The 19,220-nt window shown below is 34.1% G+C and overlaps 1 protein-coding gene across 12 annotated transcripts in view; it reads right to left on the reverse strand.

The window, feature by feature from the left end:
* REPS1 (RALBP1 associated Eps domain containing 1) overlaps positions 1-19,220 on the reverse strand; it is a 78,195-nt gene that overhangs the window by 21,080 nt on the left and 37,895 nt on the right. For 11 of the 12 annotated variants that reach the window (XM_057739802.1, XM_057739801.1, XM_057739800.1 and 8 more), the window contains 7 exons: positions 17,563-17,759; positions 17,278-17,431; positions 16,561-16,685; positions 15,869-16,031; positions 15,536-15,599; positions 14,138-14,292; positions 2,554-2,675 (listed from right to left, as the gene is read on the reverse strand). In XM_057739802.1, the coding sequence (XP_057595785.1) occupies positions 2,554-2,675; positions 14,138-14,292; positions 15,536-15,599; positions 15,869-16,031; positions 16,561-16,685; positions 17,278-17,431; positions 17,563-17,759 (980 nt within the window). The remainder of the gene's footprint in view (positions 1-2,553; positions 2,676-14,137; positions 14,293-15,535; positions 15,600-15,868; positions 16,032-16,560; positions 16,686-17,277; positions 17,432-17,562; positions 17,760-19,220) is intronic. The other variant, XM_057739795.1, reaches the window with a different exon arrangement.

Raw genomic sequence — 19,220 nt, forward strand, 5'->3', positions numbered from 1 at the left:
AGAAGGAAAAACATCAGCACACATACAATATATACACACGAATGTTTACACACAGACACACCTACTCCCATTAACCAAAATCCTCTTTTTATGATTCAGTATAGAAAAGTACACATTTTTATGCTTCAAAGTTCAACTTATTTAAAACAGCGATACTCAATTTGAGAAGACACGTAGAAATTAAACATTAGCAAATGAATACATTTACAAAAGTTATTTACAAAAATAGCTAATGCAATCATTCAATAGCTTTCTCTACAGATTAATTTAAAAGTTGTAAAATTAAGATACACTAAGAAATACTGACGCATTCAGAGTGCTTCCTGAATAAAAAAAATCCATAGTAATTCACTTTTATCAAGGGACATCACTTCAGGGAAGTGACTTACCAATATTTGTTAAAATAATTAGATTCTTCAACAACTATTGTTGCATAGGTACAGAAGGAATTTTTAAAATCCTAGTTATCTAACTGGGGCGAAAAGTTTAGAATCAGAATATTTTTTCCAAAAAGAAGACATTTATTAAACTATTTGGTAGCATGAGATTTTACTTGATTTCATAAGGCTGTATGGAAGCTACCTGGAGAGCAGAGAAACACTCTTATCTTTGTAACTTTAGTATAATAGTTAAGAGCACAGGCTCTGGAACCAGACTACGGAATCCTAGTTATGCTGTACATCCTTAGGCAAGTTATCTAACCTCTCTGTGTTCCAGTTTCACCATGTGAAACGTGAGATAATGCCTAAGTCATAGCATTCTTATAAGGATGTAAGGCCTTAATATATGTAAAGAGCTTTTTTAACAGAACTGGCACATCAAAAGAGCTCAATAAATGTTACGTATTATTATTAGTGTTATTATTACTAGTGGTATCCCCCTAAAGTGTCTCATCCATATTTACAGATGCTGAATAAATATTTGCTGAAAGAATATTAGTGCTTTGAGGTAGAAAATTAAAATATAAATTCCATACACTAAGTAGATTTTTGAAAATAAATGTTATAAAAATGTGTCAAAAATCAATGTTAGTTTTGGTAACATTTTGATTTTCCACACATGGTAAAAGAAAAAAAATTATGACATTCATATCCTTATTAGCAAATACTACAAAATGAAACTTGCTAGGAATATTTAAGAAGGGAAAATGCAATTGCTTAAATCAGATTTCAAAGGGATTTCCATCCCTAGTCTTTAATCATCACATGTGATTTCATTTAGAATGCAGATGGACTTTTGAATTGAGATGCTTTAGAAAGAGTTGCTTTTATTTATGAACTGAGATCAATAAAAATACTTTTAATCTGATATTGCTTTTTAAAAATGACAGAAATGAATAAATGCAGCAAAACCAGTGGTTTCAAGAACACTGATCCTATTTTCTATAAAGCCTCTCTACTAGTAAATTCTTTCAAGGCTCAAATCTTCCCTCCAGAAAAACACTTATATAAATGGTTTTATATCTGACAGCACAACGGATATATGTTATAATGTCACAGAAGCAGGTATTTGTGATTATGTCATAAAGCAGCAGCTAGTACTTTAAGCCTGTCAGTTACTTCTCTGTTGTTCAACTGTCCAAAATTAACTAATGTCTCTTAAACCTAGTATTTTTCTGGCTTTAAAAGACATGGAAAGCACAGAAGCTTAGAGTTTCTTCCTGAAAGTCAAAAAACTTTTATATTTGTAGCACTATCTAAAAGTGATACAAAACAACTGTAAGAAAAAAATATATATAACTTGTTCACAAAGAAAACTGCTCAGGCTAAGCAGTGGTTTTCAATTAGAGATCTACAGAGCACTAAGGTTTAACAGAAGGGCCTCTGTACTTTGTGGAGGCATGGCCTCAGGTCCTCTTCCCTTATTCTAATCAGAGTGGTCCTACTTTTATTGTTTTATATGATGGAGTTCCAAAGTAATGGGGGGGAGGGTTCTCAAATTCTGTTTTGCACGCTGTGCTTGGTCTTATATAACATGGCCTTTATATAAAGTGGTCTTTAACCACTGTATTTAATAGGGTTAAATCATTCCACTTTTTATTAAATAAAATAAATTACCATGAATAGCTTGGAATGTAGAAAATACCTTTTTCATGTGGAAAGCTGGTTTAGTGGCTTCTCATAACACTTCCAATGCTAAGATTCCAAATCTATTATCCCAGGCATTGCTTACAGGAATGAGAAGGCAGTGTGACACACCAGGTGTGCTAGCTGACTGAACGTCAAAGGACTTATGTTCAAATCTCAGCCCTTGTCCCTTACTGGCTAAATGTCCAAGACATTTACCCTTTTGACTGTTTAGTTCATGTATCTGCCCCATCTAACCCACATGGGTTTAGCAGGAACGAATAGTGGAAACTAAATAACAGTATATATGAAAAAGTACTTTGAAAACCTCAGTCATATAATTACAAATATCTATCATAGTCACATTTGATATGGTCCCTCAACTACACATGAATGCTGAACGAGCTATATGCTGAAATGACTCTGCTTGGAACTTCTTACCTTAAAAAAGTGAATGTTAGTGAAAGAAAAGGGAAGCTCTGCTAACCTCACTGCTCTGATTCAGCTCGGGCCAAGTCTGGTTTAGTGACGGCATTGATGGAGATTTGCTTGGAGGTGCTTCTGCAGGCGAGCCTGAATAACCTACCTCACCTGGCTGATCCCCAACATCTGCGATTTAAAAATAGAGAAATCCTCTATAAACAATATATTTTAGTTTAGGAATATTTACTCATAAAAACCTAACAGAAGATTCTTAATAGTAATTTATAACCTGAATTTCCTTTCCTCATGTTCCCAAAACAAACATTTTAACAGACAATCAGGCAATACTTATTCCTGCTACTTATTATCTACCTGAAACCAGAGTTTTTCATGAAAATAAAATCTAGTTAGAAATAAGTAGAAAAAGTGTCGTATACAGCAATGCAATAGAGCACATACTTTGAATCTTTTTCTAATAGGGATGGATTTGTACCAATTCCCAAAGTGTATTCCATGGAATATTAATCAGCAAGTTATTTTTAAACATTAGGTTTTCTATTCAAATAAATCTGGGGATACTATAATTCCCTGCTGGAGTGTCCCCACACACGTTTATATATCAAAGACTTGTCATGTCCTAGAGCAAATAAACTTTGTTTGAATCAGTTTTCCCCAAATATAAGCCTTTTTTCATTAGATTAAAAATCCCTCAATATTTCCTTGGCATAGATTTTGGGAACTGCTGATTTACACTAATTCACTTGCATTTTCTGTACAAGTCCTCCTTGTTACCAAGAAGCAGCATATATATTCAAGGCAGACAACAAAAGGAGAGAAAGAGCCCAGGAACGCACAAAAAGCAAAATCAATAGCCCACATGAAACAAACTTTTATCATTAGGCTCACTAGCATTTACAGACAATTAAGAGAGCTACAAATCCATGACAATTTCAAAATAGTTTTTAAAGTACTATGTGGTATCATGTTCTACTTTTAATTAGTTAAGGCCTCATTTAAGCTCTCTCTTAAATTGTTATTTAAAAACAGCAGGAATTTCAATGGTAACTAAATTCTCATTCCAATCCTCCCAAGTTTTACATGGTTTTGAATATACTCCCAGCCTGAAAATCATATTAATTGCCAAATTAATGGCAAGTACCCAATCTGTTTAGAATCTGTATCAAAAATATGATTCATCTGTCACTATCTCGTATGACCATGGGCAAGTTGAATAAAACAAATAGCACCTGAGTTTCTCCATCAGAAAGAAAGACACTTGCCATTAAATGTTAGTATGATACTTCAGATTCCTATACAGACAACCATATAACTTAGCAGTGTACAGGTTTTAACCTTCCAATCTATTCTATAAGTAAATCCTTCACATTTTAGTGCCTAACACAGGACCTAATACATACTAGTCACTCAAATACTTATTGAATGAGTTACTTTTTGTGTTCTTCATTTAAATTCATTCTCCTTTACTGTTATTTTCCTAGAATCAAAATGAACTACTGATACTCTGAAAAGTTCTCAACATTTTTCTTCACCCTATTCTGTTACATGACTATCTCAAAATACCTCCTTTTCACTCACCCTGACATTATTTATTACAGTTATACCACACTGCAAGTTCTAATTTGTAGCCCAGCATCATATATATATATTTTTTAATTTATTTATTGGCTGTGTTGGTTCTTTGTTGCTGCACGTGGGCTTTCTCTAGTTGGCAGCAAGTGGGGGCTACTCTTCATTGTGGTGCGCAGGCTTCTCACTGTGGTGGCTTCTCTTGTGGAGCACGGGCTTCTATGTGCACAGGCTTCAGTAGATGTGGTGCACGAGCTTAGTTGCTCCGTGGCATGTGGGATCCTCCCGGACCAGGGCTCGAACCCGTGTCCCCTGCACTGGCAGGCAGATTCTTAACCACTGTACCACCAGGGAAGCCCCCAGCATCATATTTTGACAAATTTTTGTTTTCTAAGATCAATAACTGTTGCTATTTCTTTCTTAATTCTATCCCTTTCTCAATAAAAGTGCCTGAGTGATACAGAATCAGTGAGGCAAAAATGCTTTAGATAACGTTGTATGAAGATCTCAACTTAAAGCTCTTAGAGAAAAACTAATGAAAAAATTATTTATGGTAAGTGGTATGAGCAAGTTCCTGTGGAGACAGCTTGTGGTTTCAGTATGAACAAAAATTCACGGACCTTTTTTTCCCTATGGTAACAAAAGGAAAGGGAGTTATGAAGAAAGGAGGATAATGGCTATAGATTTCACAGTTCACAAGAAGTGAAACTTTGTCAGAAGGATGGTGAATGAAGAAGCAGCTTTAAAAGATCCCCCAAAGCAATGAAAGAAAAGAAAAATAGAATAAAAATAGTATTAGCTATAGGATGATTAATTTTCAAAAAGAACCTATTTAAAAGTCATACTGTGTTATTACTTAAGTTTCAAATGTCACCTTAGGGCAAACTGGGGCCCAGATTTGACTGTCTAAGCCTCTGCTCTCCTGCTAGTCTTCTATTGACAAATTTAGGGCCAGAATGTACACCACCACCACTGCTGGGAAGCTCAGGTTTGGGATGGATTCTGGATACTTCTTTGATTCACTGGTACAAAGCTGCAGTGGGTTCATCCCCTTGAGGCTGAGAACTGAAGTTTTACTAACCCAAATAATTATACTTCATAATCATTCGAATACAGTTATTTCCTAGACTAGCAGTTTTTAAACTGTGAACCATGGACTCCTGGGAGTCCCTGTGACTCTGTTGGGGGGGTTCTAAAAAGTCAAAATTATTTTTGTAATAGTACTAATGCTTTTTCCCTATGTTGGCATATGCACTGATGGTGCAAAAACAATGGTGGGTAAGACTGCTAGCTTATTAGCAAGAATCACAGCAGTGGCACCTAAATATACTAGCAGTCATCGTATTCTTTACCATCATGCATTCCAGTTAAAATATATAAAAATAAATCAGTAAACATGCATGGCAATTTCACTGACAAATGTTCACAATTAAGCAGTAAAAATTATTAATTTTATTGAATCTCACTCCTGGAAACACATTTTTAAAATACTCTGTGTGGCAAAATGGGAAACATATATAAAGCACTTCATATTGAAGTGCGATGGTTGTCTCATGGAAAACTGCTCAGGTGATTCAGTTGCCAGCTGAATTGGCCACTATTTTCATGGAACACTATTATTCTTGAAAGAACAGATGATAAACTGTAATTATTCAGACATGGTTATTAGGCAGGGATTTTCTCAAAAATAGATTAAGTGACCCTGTCCCTTCAAGGAAAATAAGTATTTTCAATATTTGTTACTAATGACAAAGTTTGAGCTTTTAAGTGAAGATTAGAATTTCAGAAAATGTATATCCATGTCTATAAGTTCAAGAACTTACCAGCACTTAAAGACTTCTCTGAAAAGATAGACTGTGATATTAACAAATATGTTTTTTGATATTTCATAATAAAATGTCCCAACATTTGAAAGAGCTGTACAACTCAATGAATTGATATTTTACAAATAATCAACATATTATGTTACAAAACCATGCGTGGGTAAAAAATTCATTCCAAGTGCAAGACAGATCTATGTAACAGTACAAATAATTCATTAATATGGTTTCAGCTTTCACACTGCAATTAACCTTTAAGAAAAGACCATTTGTTGAGTTTCAGTGTAGTACCAAAGAATACTCAAAATTATTTGAAAATAGTCCTCCTTTTTACTATGTGAGGCCAAATTTTCTTCATGTATTAAGGATTGGCAACTTTTTTCCACAAATGGCCAGACAGTAAATATTTTAGGCTTTGCAGGCTATAAGGTCTCTACTGCAACTACTCAACTGTGCTTCTGCGGTCAAAAGCAGCTACAGGTAATTCATAAAGGAACGGGCTTGGCTGTGTTCCAATCAAATTTTATTTATGGATGCTGAAATTCAAATTTCATATATTTTCATGTGTGATAAATATTATCCTTTTTTGAAAACAAAAATCACTCTCTGCTTACGGGGTATACAAAAACAGACAGCAGACTGGATCTGGCCTTAGGATTTAGTGTGCCAACCCCTGATATACAAACAAAGTAACACACTCATCAGATTGAATGCAGAATGCAGCCAGATGAGATTCTAGGCTGTCTTCTACTAAACTAAATATTAAAGAGATGAGCAAAAATGTAAAACACCACCACCTCTTTCGCAATCTTTTTATTTTGGAGAATACAGTTATTTTCCTAAAAATACCTATGTTAATATGTAAGGGGTTTATTCTTGTTATTTTAAAATAAAGCAGTAAGTATTTTTTTCAATTTATCAGTTTTAATTTCTAACAGCTTACTATTGATAGATCTAATCTACAAAAACAAAGGCTTTTGGGGGGTCCACAAAAATTTTTAAGAATGTAAAGGGGTTCTAAGATGAAAAAGTTTGAAAAAAATCACTGTCCTAGAAAATTCAAAAATTATCTCTGGAATAAATTAGCAAAATTACACATTGCTTCTTTTCTAATTTCATTTATAGAACAACAAATGGCAGTAGAAAAAGAGCAAATTACCTATGTTCTAGAAACTAACAGCCATGAGTCTGAGGAGAGACATTAGGTCTGTAAATAAACTGCACCTCCTTCAACTTGGTTCCTTATAAATACTCCAACAAAGAGCTTCATGCCCACCCACAAAAGTTAGTCTTTAAGACTCTTTCCTTATGGAGGCAGGGGTGTAGTTTTACTCTTACCTGATGCAGTGTTCCAACCTAGCCTCCTGCTGGAACACTGTGTCAACCCTGCCTCCCTCCTGAGGGTTCTGCTCTGCCCCTGACATCATCAGAGCATCAGGGCTGAAAAAGAAGAGCATGAGCCTAAATTATTTGTTAACGTCAACCCCAGAAGGGCTCTTATGCAAAAAGTATTTCCGTGTATAAAAGTGCGTCTGGAAGACACAATCCAGTGTGATCATACTGATGCACTGTCAGCCTACATTTAAAAGTTAGTAATGATAATATTAAAAGTGCAAACCTTATTTTCAGGATCGCACTAGAAAATAAAAACACTGTCAGTAGTTTTCATTCTTCTAGCCTCTACAGATTCTGAAAAGTTCTCAGATTCAGTTCAGTGTACCTGCTGAACAAACCTCTTCTTTAAAGAGCTTCGGTTTTATTGTAGGTTTATAACCTAACCCCCAAATTTCTCTTATTTTCCTAGTATTATACTCACTGTACTACAAAATTGTTTCAAAAATAACTGCCAGCTATTATTAGTCTTATAGAAATACAAACACTCCCTAAAATCTTATGGTTTAAAACTCATTTTCCTTTCCAGTAGCGAAACAAATCTAGGAAGAATTCTTCAATCATGAAGGTTCAAGGTTCTAATTTCATTTAACAGCTTCATCTAAGCAAAAAGTATATCTTTTATTTATTTGAGATGTGAATATTATTTGTACAAGAAAAAAACATTTAAAATTAAAAAAACAGGTTTGGATAAATTTTAAGTTTTCAAAAAAATCCACCTATAAATAGTATCTTTTTCATTCATACTTAGAAGACAGGGGTAAACAATGCATATACAGAAAGAAATTAAAGATAATTTAAGATATGCTTTGCCTTGAATGATATTACATGGATCAAAAAAACTAAGTTCTGCTTCCAAAATTAATTCCACATCTACCCAATACTCCACAGAATGGAAACTTAGTAAGCAGATCTTAAGGACTATGTGGATGTCTATTAGTTTTGAATTAAAACCAAAGATTTTTTTAAAATCAAAGTAAAAACATGTCCAACAAGGCTTGAAAACAATAAAAGATTTACCCCAAATACTAATTAAATTGCACCCATTGCCTTTTTTTTGCAGTACTCATCAACATTTTATAGCAAATACTATTTGACAGCTATTATACTTCAAAGAATATTACCTACAGATATAGGAGGTTTCCATTATCTAAGGGTAGCTAAAAATGGAAAAAGCCCATTTAAAGTTAATCCACTTAAAATAAGGACTAAATTTCATGAAGAGAAAAAACAACTAAACTGGGGCTTTATTTTCAAGACTTACACAGAAAATAGGTATAAAGGACAAAGAATAGAAGATGTTAAAAATTTTGGGTGAAATTTGGTGGCAAAATTAATAAAAGCATGATGAATTCAGTCAGTGAACATTTACTGAGAACCTATAAGTAAATACAGTAAACAAAGATACAGTATTGTGCAACAAGACAATGCTCCCATTTATTTCCATGGAGTTCTCATCCTAACAGAGCAAGACAGACAAGCTTCACTTCATTTTGACTTTCACAACACAATCAGAAAGAAAAAAGCTCATTTCTGCAAAAAATAATTAAGGGTATGGTTAAATATTCCCAAGGATTCTTATTAAATCCACTGTATTTAAACCACAATTTTTTAAAGCCCCTATTGTGTCATTCGTGCAGACATTTTCTCTTTCAAGTATCAGCTAGCATTGTTTGTCACTGTTTTTGCCAGGAATTTGAGGAGTCTATTTTGTCCAATTTCATTAAGTGGTGCACCTTTGTCAGTTTGCAATTATACTGATTGATCGGCTCCAAAACCCCACTATCTGAAAAGAAATGAACCAGTGTTAAGAATATATACATATGGGGGGGTGGGGGTGGAACTGAGAACTAATTACTTAGGTGTAAAGTTAATGATGAATATTAATGCCTATTTTCAGTATTTTTTCCTCTGCAACTAAAGGCACTTGGAGAGTAAATTTTCCAAAACAAAGATTCGAGGTTCTTTGTACAAACCAAAGATATATATATGTTTTTGTTTGTTTTTGCAGCATCATTTTAAAGGTAAAGCCAGGAAACTACATGAAAATCTCATCAATAAGACACTGGTTGGGACTTCCCTGGCGATCCAAAGGTTAAGACTGCTTTTCAGTGCAAGCGGTGGGGTTTGATCCCTGGTTGGGGAGCTAAGATCCCATGTGCCTCGCAGCCAAAAAAACCCCCACCAAAATATAAAACAGAAGCAATATTGCAACAAATTCAATAAAGACTTCAAAAATGGTCCACATCAAAACAAAACAACTTAAACAGTCCCTTAAAAAAAAAAAAAAGAATGGAAGCTACCTAAATGCCCATCAACAAATGAATGGATAAAGAAGATGTGGCATATATATACAATGGAATATTACTCAGCTATAAAAAGGAATGAGATGGAGCTATATGTAATGAGGTGGATAGACCTAGAGTCTGTCATACAGTGTGAAGTAAGTTAGAAAGAGAAAGACAAATATTGTATGCTAACTCACACATAGGGAATCTAAAAATGGTACTGATGAACTCAGTGACAAGAACAAGGACACAGATGCAGAGAATGGACTGGAGAACTCGAGGTTTGGGAGGGGGCGGGGGGTGAAGAGGAAGCTGAGACGAAGCAAGAGAGTAGCACAGACATATATATATTACCAACTGTAAAATAGATAGCCAGTGGGAAGTTGTTGTATAACAAATGGAGTTCAACTCGAGGATGGAAGATGCCTTAGAGGACTGGGACGGGGAGGGTGGGGGGGACTCAGGAGAGGGTGGGGGGGAGTCGAGGGAGGGAGGGAATACGAGGATATGTGTATAAAAACAGATGATTGAACTTGGTGTACCCCCCAAAAAATAATAAATAAATAAATAAATAAAATTAAAAAAAAAAAAAAGAAACTGGTTGAATTAAGGAACATTCATTTGTATGATAAAGAATGTGACAGCTCTATATGTAACAAAGTGCAGAGATGTCCAACATTATTAGAAGAAAATCAAGGATGTATAGTGTGATTGCACTTGTGTAAAAACAGACAGCTGCATGTGTTACTTCTGTAGGCTTTTATATGTTAAAATTTTCTGGGTGAACACGAGAAACAGATTAACTTGTATCAAGCTAGTCTCAAGTATGGATTTTTGGCAAACTATTCATAAATAAAAAGTCTCTGGCTTTTAAAAATATTCATGTTAAAAGTACCACTAGGAGCTTCGGGATCTATGCTATGCACCATATCAACAACAATGAAACACATGCTCTAATTTACTGTGTAAAAGCAGTGATTATGGAGGAGGACACAGAGTAGTGAGCAAATTCCTTTCCCTCTCTGAGTATCTCAACCAGATACTACTGAGGTGCTCGTGTGAGCAGTATGGTGTGAATACAGGAAACAGTTTTAAAAAACAAGTGGTTCAGCCATTTGGTCATTTCAAAAATGCAAACGCCTACTTATGTACTCAATTTGCACCCTGTTAGGTGCTTAAATATAATGAACAAGACTGATCTGGTTACTATCTGCCCAGGAACCTCTAATGTATTTTAAGACAGATTGACCACATAATCACAAAAAATATACGTAAAATTGCAACTGTGCTACAAAGGTGAATGGAAATTGAGTTTAAGATGAGAAGCTTGAGTTTAAGATGTATAACAACTCAACATGTTTGCTTTTTTTTTTTTTACTTTAAGATGCAGTTGTGGTAGGTTAGCAGGTCACCTTAATCTTTTTTTTTTTTTAAATAGAAAATAACCATTTCTAAGGTGGGGGGTGGGGGGAATAAATTGGGAGGTTGGGATTGATATATACACACTACTATATATAACTAATAAGAACCTACTGCATAGCACAGGGAACTGTGCTCAATACTCTATAATGGCCTACATGGGAAAAGAATCTAAAAAAAGAGTGGGTATATGTATATGAATAACTGATTCACTTTACTGTACACCTGAAACTAACACAACACTGTAAATCAACGATACTCCAATAAAAATTAAAAAGGATCACCATTCCTAGACAATTACCATTCTTTCTTGAATTCAGCTTCAGAAAGCTCCCACAGATGAATTCTTGTATGCTTTCTTTTGTAAGACAATTAGTCAAGTTTCCCTTTCTATTTACTCTAACTCCAAATTTAATGCTGTTCAGTGCTAAATATTTTAATTTAGGTCCACACAAGTACTTCTACCTATGATCCTTAGTTGTTCTGTTTTATTTGGTATTTAATCCTATAAATCTGTTCAAATGACTTTGGAAAAAATACATATATATCCCACCTATGCTTGCAGGCCTACAGAAAGCTTAGCATGTTACTTCAAACAACTGTAACTCGAGTCACCATTATTCATCATCTATCTTTCTGTAAGTTATTTAAATTACAAATATAGAAACCTGTAGAGCTAATATTTTAATATAACCCAACATCATAAATTTATGATAACAAACTACTGTATCTTCAAAGAAAGAAATGTTAAGAAAACTACCTTAAGAAAAATATCCTACTTTAAAAATGGCACATATTTAGCATAATTTACTAAATAATTATTTACTCAGCTACTTAGTCCATGCCTGCACTGCAAAGTGCTAGTGTAGTATCCTGAGAATACTACAATGAATATGATACATTTGCTGTTTTTTAAGGTGCCCAGAGCATAGTGGTAGAAAGAGGGGAAAAAAAAGAATAGGATTCAGCATAACGTGTGCCATAATGAACACCACATAGGATATGCTGTGAGCGGTCACAGAAGACAGAAATCAGCTCTGCCTGTAAGTCACAAATGCTCCACAGAAGGGATATTTATGATAAGTTCTCAGGTCAGCCAAAAGAAAGTGTTTGGGTATTTCTCCTTTAACTGGGAACTTTTAAAAACTCAGCCTATTTTTAAATGGTTTTTAAGGATACTGATTGAATCACAGTATCACATGACAATTTCTATACTCAAAGGGCTTTGTGTCATATGAATGTCAGGCTTACAGTAGGTGGGAGAAAAAAGATTAAATGGTTCTTCCCACCTCAAAATAGAACTCCAAATTTATCATTTATAAGTAGGCAAAGCAGATTTTACCTAATATTGTGTGGTCAAAACATTTACAATAAGTTGATTGGAAAACCATATAATACTATGTTAAAATTTGAAAAAAAATGAGTCTTTGACAACCTTTAAAATTATAGTTAGAGCAACAGTATACAGACACATGCAGGCAAAAAAACAGAGTGTCTCTTTGCTAAAAAAATCTAATAAGTGTAAAAAGACAAATATGCAGGAAAGAACTTCTTGAATCATCAGCCTTAAACTTCAGTCGGTAGATCAACATGACAAAGAACCAGACTTTATTTAAATTAAAGAAAGAAAAAAAAAAAAAAGACTCCATTGACTACATGCAAATAGCAGATTCACCTATCTGAATCCAACAGATAACAAGATCAGACAAGTCTCTAGAAAATGACATACAACAGAATAAGCTTGTCTTATTTCTTGTATTAGTATGTTACCAGTTTTTAAAAAATTAAAGTCATAGAAAAACTCTACATACAAGGCCCAATTAATTTATAAATCAATAATACAGCAAGTCTATAGCTACCACAATTGCTTCCCTCTGGCTACTAGCAAACAAGCTAAATAAAGAAGTGATTTTTGTTTATTTCTTAATTAGGTAAACGAAAGAACTCTGAAGAAAAATTATCTAACAAAAACACTTAGCTTTCAGCTCAAGTTAGAGGGTAACTGATGACCAGTAACTACCTGAAATGATTAGGAAAATCCTAGGATTCTCACAGGATGTTTCTAAAAAACTGAAATCAACAATAAATTATTTAATTAACCTATTGGTTAATAAAAGGTCAGGATACAATTCAGGTCTTAAAATATGAATGGCATCAAATCCACATTTCAGGTGGAGAAACAGAAGGAAAAAAATAGAGTAAATGGTTAGAACTTGCCCAAGGTCACAGAGTAATTAGCAAAACTAGAAGCACACTCAGATTCTTAATTCCAAGGAGACTGTTCTCTTCATGACAGTAACGATGTGTACATGGTTCCTTCCATATAATTTAGACAGTGAAGTCAGATCATTTGCATTTTTGAGTTAAACAGACATTGCCCTTTTAAGAGCCAAATTCTGTTCTATCTTCTTTTTAAAAGTACAAAATTCCTTCCATCATAATATACAAAAGAGAATTTAGATAGAAAAATTGAAAACAATAATTTAGTTTTTATTACGCTCATTAAGAATTTAGCATTAATTTCCTCTTATTCATTCAGAATGTAAGAAAAACGTACTCATTTTTTACCCCTTATATTCTTGTTTCCTTTCAAAGACAGCTACCACTAAATATGAGCACTTATAAAGGCATTCTTGTAAACATAAAACAAAGCATTATCTACAACCAAATACAAATTTCCCAGATTTCTTTAGAGTCTGAAGAAAAGAGGTGGGCTTTTTAAAGGAAAATGCTTGCGGACTGCAAAGGTCTAATGATAAACCAGGCACTTCCTTCAACAAATCAAGATGCATTAAATGGAAAAATGTTGATAATGAAGACAGGCTACTTTATCCACTTCGGACAATTTATAATGCAATTAAAGGCAGCAAAATAACAAGACACTGTGAAATGTTCTTCAGATCTCCGCAAGTCACAAGTGTAAACTAAAATCATGGCATATATTCTTTATCTCTTTACTTAAAGCCAAACCATTAATCCAGGTTCAGCCTGTACATCCTATTCTGATGGCAAATCTATATGCTTCTGATGAAATGTCTGAACTCTTAAACTAAGTTTTAACATCTATCTTGATTTTTCTTTAAGAATCAAGTGTTATGTTTATGAAGGCATGCAATCAGGTCTCTTCAGCTCCTGATCTTACCTGCTGAATCTTCCAGATCAATCAGTTTGGGCATTAAGCTTTCGGGGAGTTTTTCCGGTAAGTCATAGCCATTCTTCCTAGCAACTACCAGATGAAAAGCAGCACAGAACTCATCCAGTGTCAAGGCTCCATCTTTATCAAAGTCTGAGAGTTCCCTAGAAGAAAAACTTGTCATTAATATAATCATATTCTGCTTTGACTCCCTTTAGGTCTCAAAAAGCAAGAGAATCCTTTCCCAGAAAATAGCCATCAATAATTTTAAAAATTCCATAGATGTAATAAAACAAATATAGCAAACTGTCAACTGTGGGCAGTGGGCATATGGGTGTTCAAGGCATAATTAAAACTTCTCTGTATGCTTTAAACTCTCATAATAAAATCCTGAAAAAAACAGTCCCAATAAATAAAGTCACCAAAAAATGACCTCTAACCCATATGCATTTTTTTTTTTTTCTTTTTTTTTAAGGGATCTTCCCAGAGCAGGGCTGGAACCCACGTCCCCTGCATTGGCAGGCGGATTCTTAACCACTGCGCCACTTAGGAAGTCCCCCATATGCATTTTTAGTAACAGGATTTAGTTAAAGCCAGGCTTAATTAAAAAGTCATTGAAATTTTTAAAAACTGTTTTTACTGTTATCAAAGTTCTACAATGTATGCACTTTAAAGCATCCAACAGAATTACAAAGGCTTGATACAAGGAAACAGCAGCCCCACTTTGATGTCCATTTCCTAGTTGCAGAAGCAACCGTTTCTTATTTATTACCTTAAACTACATAAGTAGCATGTATATATTGCTAGTTCCTGATTTTTCAGTTTTAGGCATTATCTACCTACTTCCTACCATAGCATCCTATGCTTCTAAAAACTTTCCTAAAAAAAATTATTTAGAATATAAAGAAATACACTGATGTAAAGTAGAAATAACATTTATCTGATAATTGTTTTTAAAAAGTAATTTGTGATTATAATTTGTATTTTAATGACTAATTTCAACTACACAGCAGCTATCCTGAGTCTCAGTCTATATTTAAATGGGAGCTAAGCATGTTCTTAAGATCATGCCTTGGTATTAGGACTTACTAAACTTGTTAAAAACCAATGGGATAAACGTAACCATGTATAAGCAAACTAGCTTTTATTCCACACATTACGCTTTCAACAAGAAACAGCTGACACAGCTTGAATTCTAGCACATTTTAAAGAACTACTACTACTATAGTGTTATCACATTTCTTTTCTAAAGAGCGAGAGAGAAGCTGGCTCTTGTTGGCAATACTGATTCTTCCAGAACATTCTTGAAAAGGTTACTCAGTTTATTTTTTAAAGTTCAAAAATCTACCTGCTATAAACTCCTTTGAAACAACCCACATTACCCAATTAATAATATACCACACTTACCAAATATGAGAAAGTTCAAGAATAGGAAGTTTTGATTTTGTAAAAAACTCTTTAGCTGCAGATCCTGAAATATTAAAACAGTGTTGTTTAATGTTATTCTGAACTTACAGCTCCAAGAATAAAATGTGAGGTCAAAGTCTTAAGACTTTTGTCACTTGAGAAAAAGGTAACCTTAACATGTGTACATGTCATGTTTTGGTTTCTGGTGACTGGACAGTTTGAGAATTAATTTATCCTTTATAATCTCTGACCAATAAAACCATGTCTTTGAGATTATGAAACTGAGACTTTGCCCTATCCCATCTAGAAGAACTTCTGTTTTTAACAACTCACCTGGAATAAATCCGTTTAGATCAGGCTGAATGGTTTTAAATTGATTTACATAATACTGTCTTTGTTCATCTGTTATTTTCCAGGGATCGTCATAACTACTGGATTGCCTACGAATTTCATTGGCAGTTGTAGCTGATGCTACAGTTCGTACTGTTGTCTGGTCCTGTAATGAAACATTTTTTCCTCAGTACAGTATCTATCTATATGATTATATGGACCAAGATTGCTAGGTTACTAATCTTTGAAAGTAAAACTTACTTTTTGTGGAAGTTTAAAAAATAAGAAGTCTTCACAAACTCATCAGCAAACCACATATTTGTTATACAGGTTATTAAATGTTTTTGCACAATGATTATATAAATGTGTAGAATGATAACAATATGTAAGCAACAAAAAGTTATGTAAAATGTGCTAAGAAAGCCAAGCAAATATATTCCTAGATGCAGAAACCTTTCAAAACTTCACTATGGAATTAGCAAGAAAATCAGCTGAAACTTTCAGTGCCACATTCCAATGAAAACAGACTTGAAAAAAAGGCACAGAGCAGAGTCCTGTTTTTTGTTTTGTCTTTTTTTTTTGCAAAAGAGTGAACTTACGTTTATAAAATTTGCAACAGCAAAATATAAAAACAATGACTGCAGCAATACTCTGAATGAAGCAAATAAAAATGCAATACCAATAAAATGTCACACCTGGACAGAAGCAGGATGCATGGTTAAAAGAGTACTGGTTGGTGGAGTATCTGCAAAACTGACCCAATTTTCTTGAGGTGGAGGTGGAGAATGCCCTGACCACACTGCATCACCAGCAGAAGAACCTAAAAAGCAGAATGGGTAAACATGCTGACTCCCTTTTAGAGAAATAAAATTAAGTTACCAGGTTTGTAATGATGATAAATCACCACACATATATAAAAGTTTTCTTTTAAATGCTTAACTTTGAAGAAATGTCAACAATTTCCGAAATGGAATCTTTTTTGTCAATTTAAAATCATACCTCATGTGGTATAATAACCAATTTATTGCTGTAATAAGCAATATAGCAGCAGAATCATTTTTACAACAAAGTGTACTTCCCTTCACTAATGTAACATATACCTGGGAATGTATCTCTGGGAATATTTATTTATTCATTTTACCCTTCAAAGAATCTGATACCTATAAACTTTTGTCTAAGCATCAAAGACATAAGTAAATGCAATTACCACTCTTCAGAGTGATATATCTATATTTAGCTATAAGTATAAAGTTTCTAAGTATCTATAAATACTTAGTTGGCTTTTGCTTCTATTTAAGGCTCTTAACTTATAATTAAAAATTGACTTGGAGGCAACTCTTAAAAGAACATTATCAAGTTTCGTGCAATTTACAGCCCTTAATAAATGTTACTTTTTAAAAACTCCTAAATACCTGATTGTGCTTCACCAAAGGGAGACCAAAATGGGCCAGGTCCTGCCAGAGGCCTCTCACTATTTCCTCCACTGGGATGACGGTTGTGCTTCCTCCATGTGTGTGGAGAAGTTGGTGGAGACTGCTGCGGAGAAACTACTGGGGATGCAGGTTCCTACAAAGAACATCAGTAGTTTAAAATTTAAATTTTAAAGTAGCATTTTCATTACTAAGGCACTCAATAAATGTTTTACTGGAAGCATTCACACAGCACATCAAGGATAGCATTTATATGCATGTGATTACCTGCTGGTCTGCAGATGTACGAGGCTGGACAGTATCATGGCTTGTGGAGCCCTTTTTCACTTGCCCCCTGCCAGGTGGTGGAGGAATTACACCAGAATAAGACCCTTGATTTTCCGAATCTGAAGAATATGAGGCTGCATGACGAGATTCCTGTTCATTCTTTGAAGCAACAAATCTTGGCAGAGGGAGGTCCTTTACTGCTAACCACAAAAATAATTATTACTTCAAAATGAAAAAGGGTATACACACTAAAAACTGAAATAAGAGATGAATTTGGTATTAGAATTTCTGCAAAAACTGATACAGAAACAACAGCCATAAAACTTTTATCTCTACAAAATTCAGATCATCTCCCTTAGACTGTTTAAGGAAACTCTAACCTAGAAAGAAGCAGTAACACCAAATTGTCCTTCTAAGGGGTTAAGCTGTATTACATGTTCATTGCATGTCTGGCCCTATGCTTGTACTTTGTATTTATCTCATCTCATAACCATATCAGCCTTACAAAGTCCCTATCCTACAGATAAAGAAACTGAGACTCCAAGATGCCAAGGTCACTGACAGTAATTGACAGTAAGGATTTGCACCCAGGTCAGTCTGACCCGGAAGACTAGGCTATTTGGTTCCCTAAAAGAAGATGTCAGAGCTCTAACCAAAACAAGAATATGTCACTAAGTTTGAGACTAGATTAACCTAGACATTTTCACTGCAGAAATTCCTGAAAACATCTTACCTATCAAGGACACAGAAGAGGCATTAGTTATAATACCTACCCACTTTAGTCTAGCTTATGACGTTCCTACATGCAAATATTCTACATTTAATTTTAAATAGAAAAGAGGATAAAAGACTAAGAATTTTTCTGCACACTTTTAGACTAGAACAATACAGAAGCAGAATCATTTTTAAAAGAAAGTGTATTTCCCTCTCCTATGATTACCTACATTTCTCTTCAGAGTCTCCACATTAAGAAGGGAAAATACTATCTTTATTCAGCATTTATGTAAAGGAATTCAAAATTACCTGAAAAGAATTTAAACTCTCCACTCTGGACAATGATGTATGGCAAATCAGAGCTCCACAATGAAAACCTCTGGATGACTAATAAACTGAGCTGGTACTTAAAACTATTTTAGAAAAATTCTAACATTACAGAAAACCTCAAGTTTTCTCTTGACACCTCCCCCCGCCCCCCATGAAAACCAAAGAACTCTGCATTTAAGTGCCTACCTTTATAGCATTTCCATCTACTTAGGCATCAATGAGCCTCCAAATAATAGAAAGCCAAATTACCCTAGGTGATACTTGTAAGGTGGTCAGATGCCTGTATTTAGGTTTTAGTCTGCCAATATTTTAATACTGTCTCTATCAATCAAAGTTTTGGTTAACTAATACTTTCTAATTTCAAATGGAGCTTTCATAGCTTTTCCAAACAGGAAAACAACGTATAATGTTTTATACTTAGTAGAAAAGAGTATAAGGAAAGCATATATGAAGATGGTCACTACAATTCATCATTCACCTTGATAAAATTATTCATCTAAATTCTAAGCAATTTTTAGTAAATTAATTTTTTAAATCACCATTTTAAGTTTTTATATTACCAACAAATATGTATGAAGTACGTATATGCCATAACAGAGTTAAGATAGACATAT

The sequence above is a fragment of the Hippopotamus amphibius genome, chromosome 6 (genome assembly GCF_030028045.1).
Source record: "Hippopotamus amphibius kiboko isolate mHipAmp2 chromosome 6, mHipAmp2.hap2, whole genome shotgun sequence".
Taxonomy (NCBI): domain Eukaryota; kingdom Metazoa; phylum Chordata; class Mammalia; order Artiodactyla; family Hippopotamidae; genus Hippopotamus; species Hippopotamus amphibius.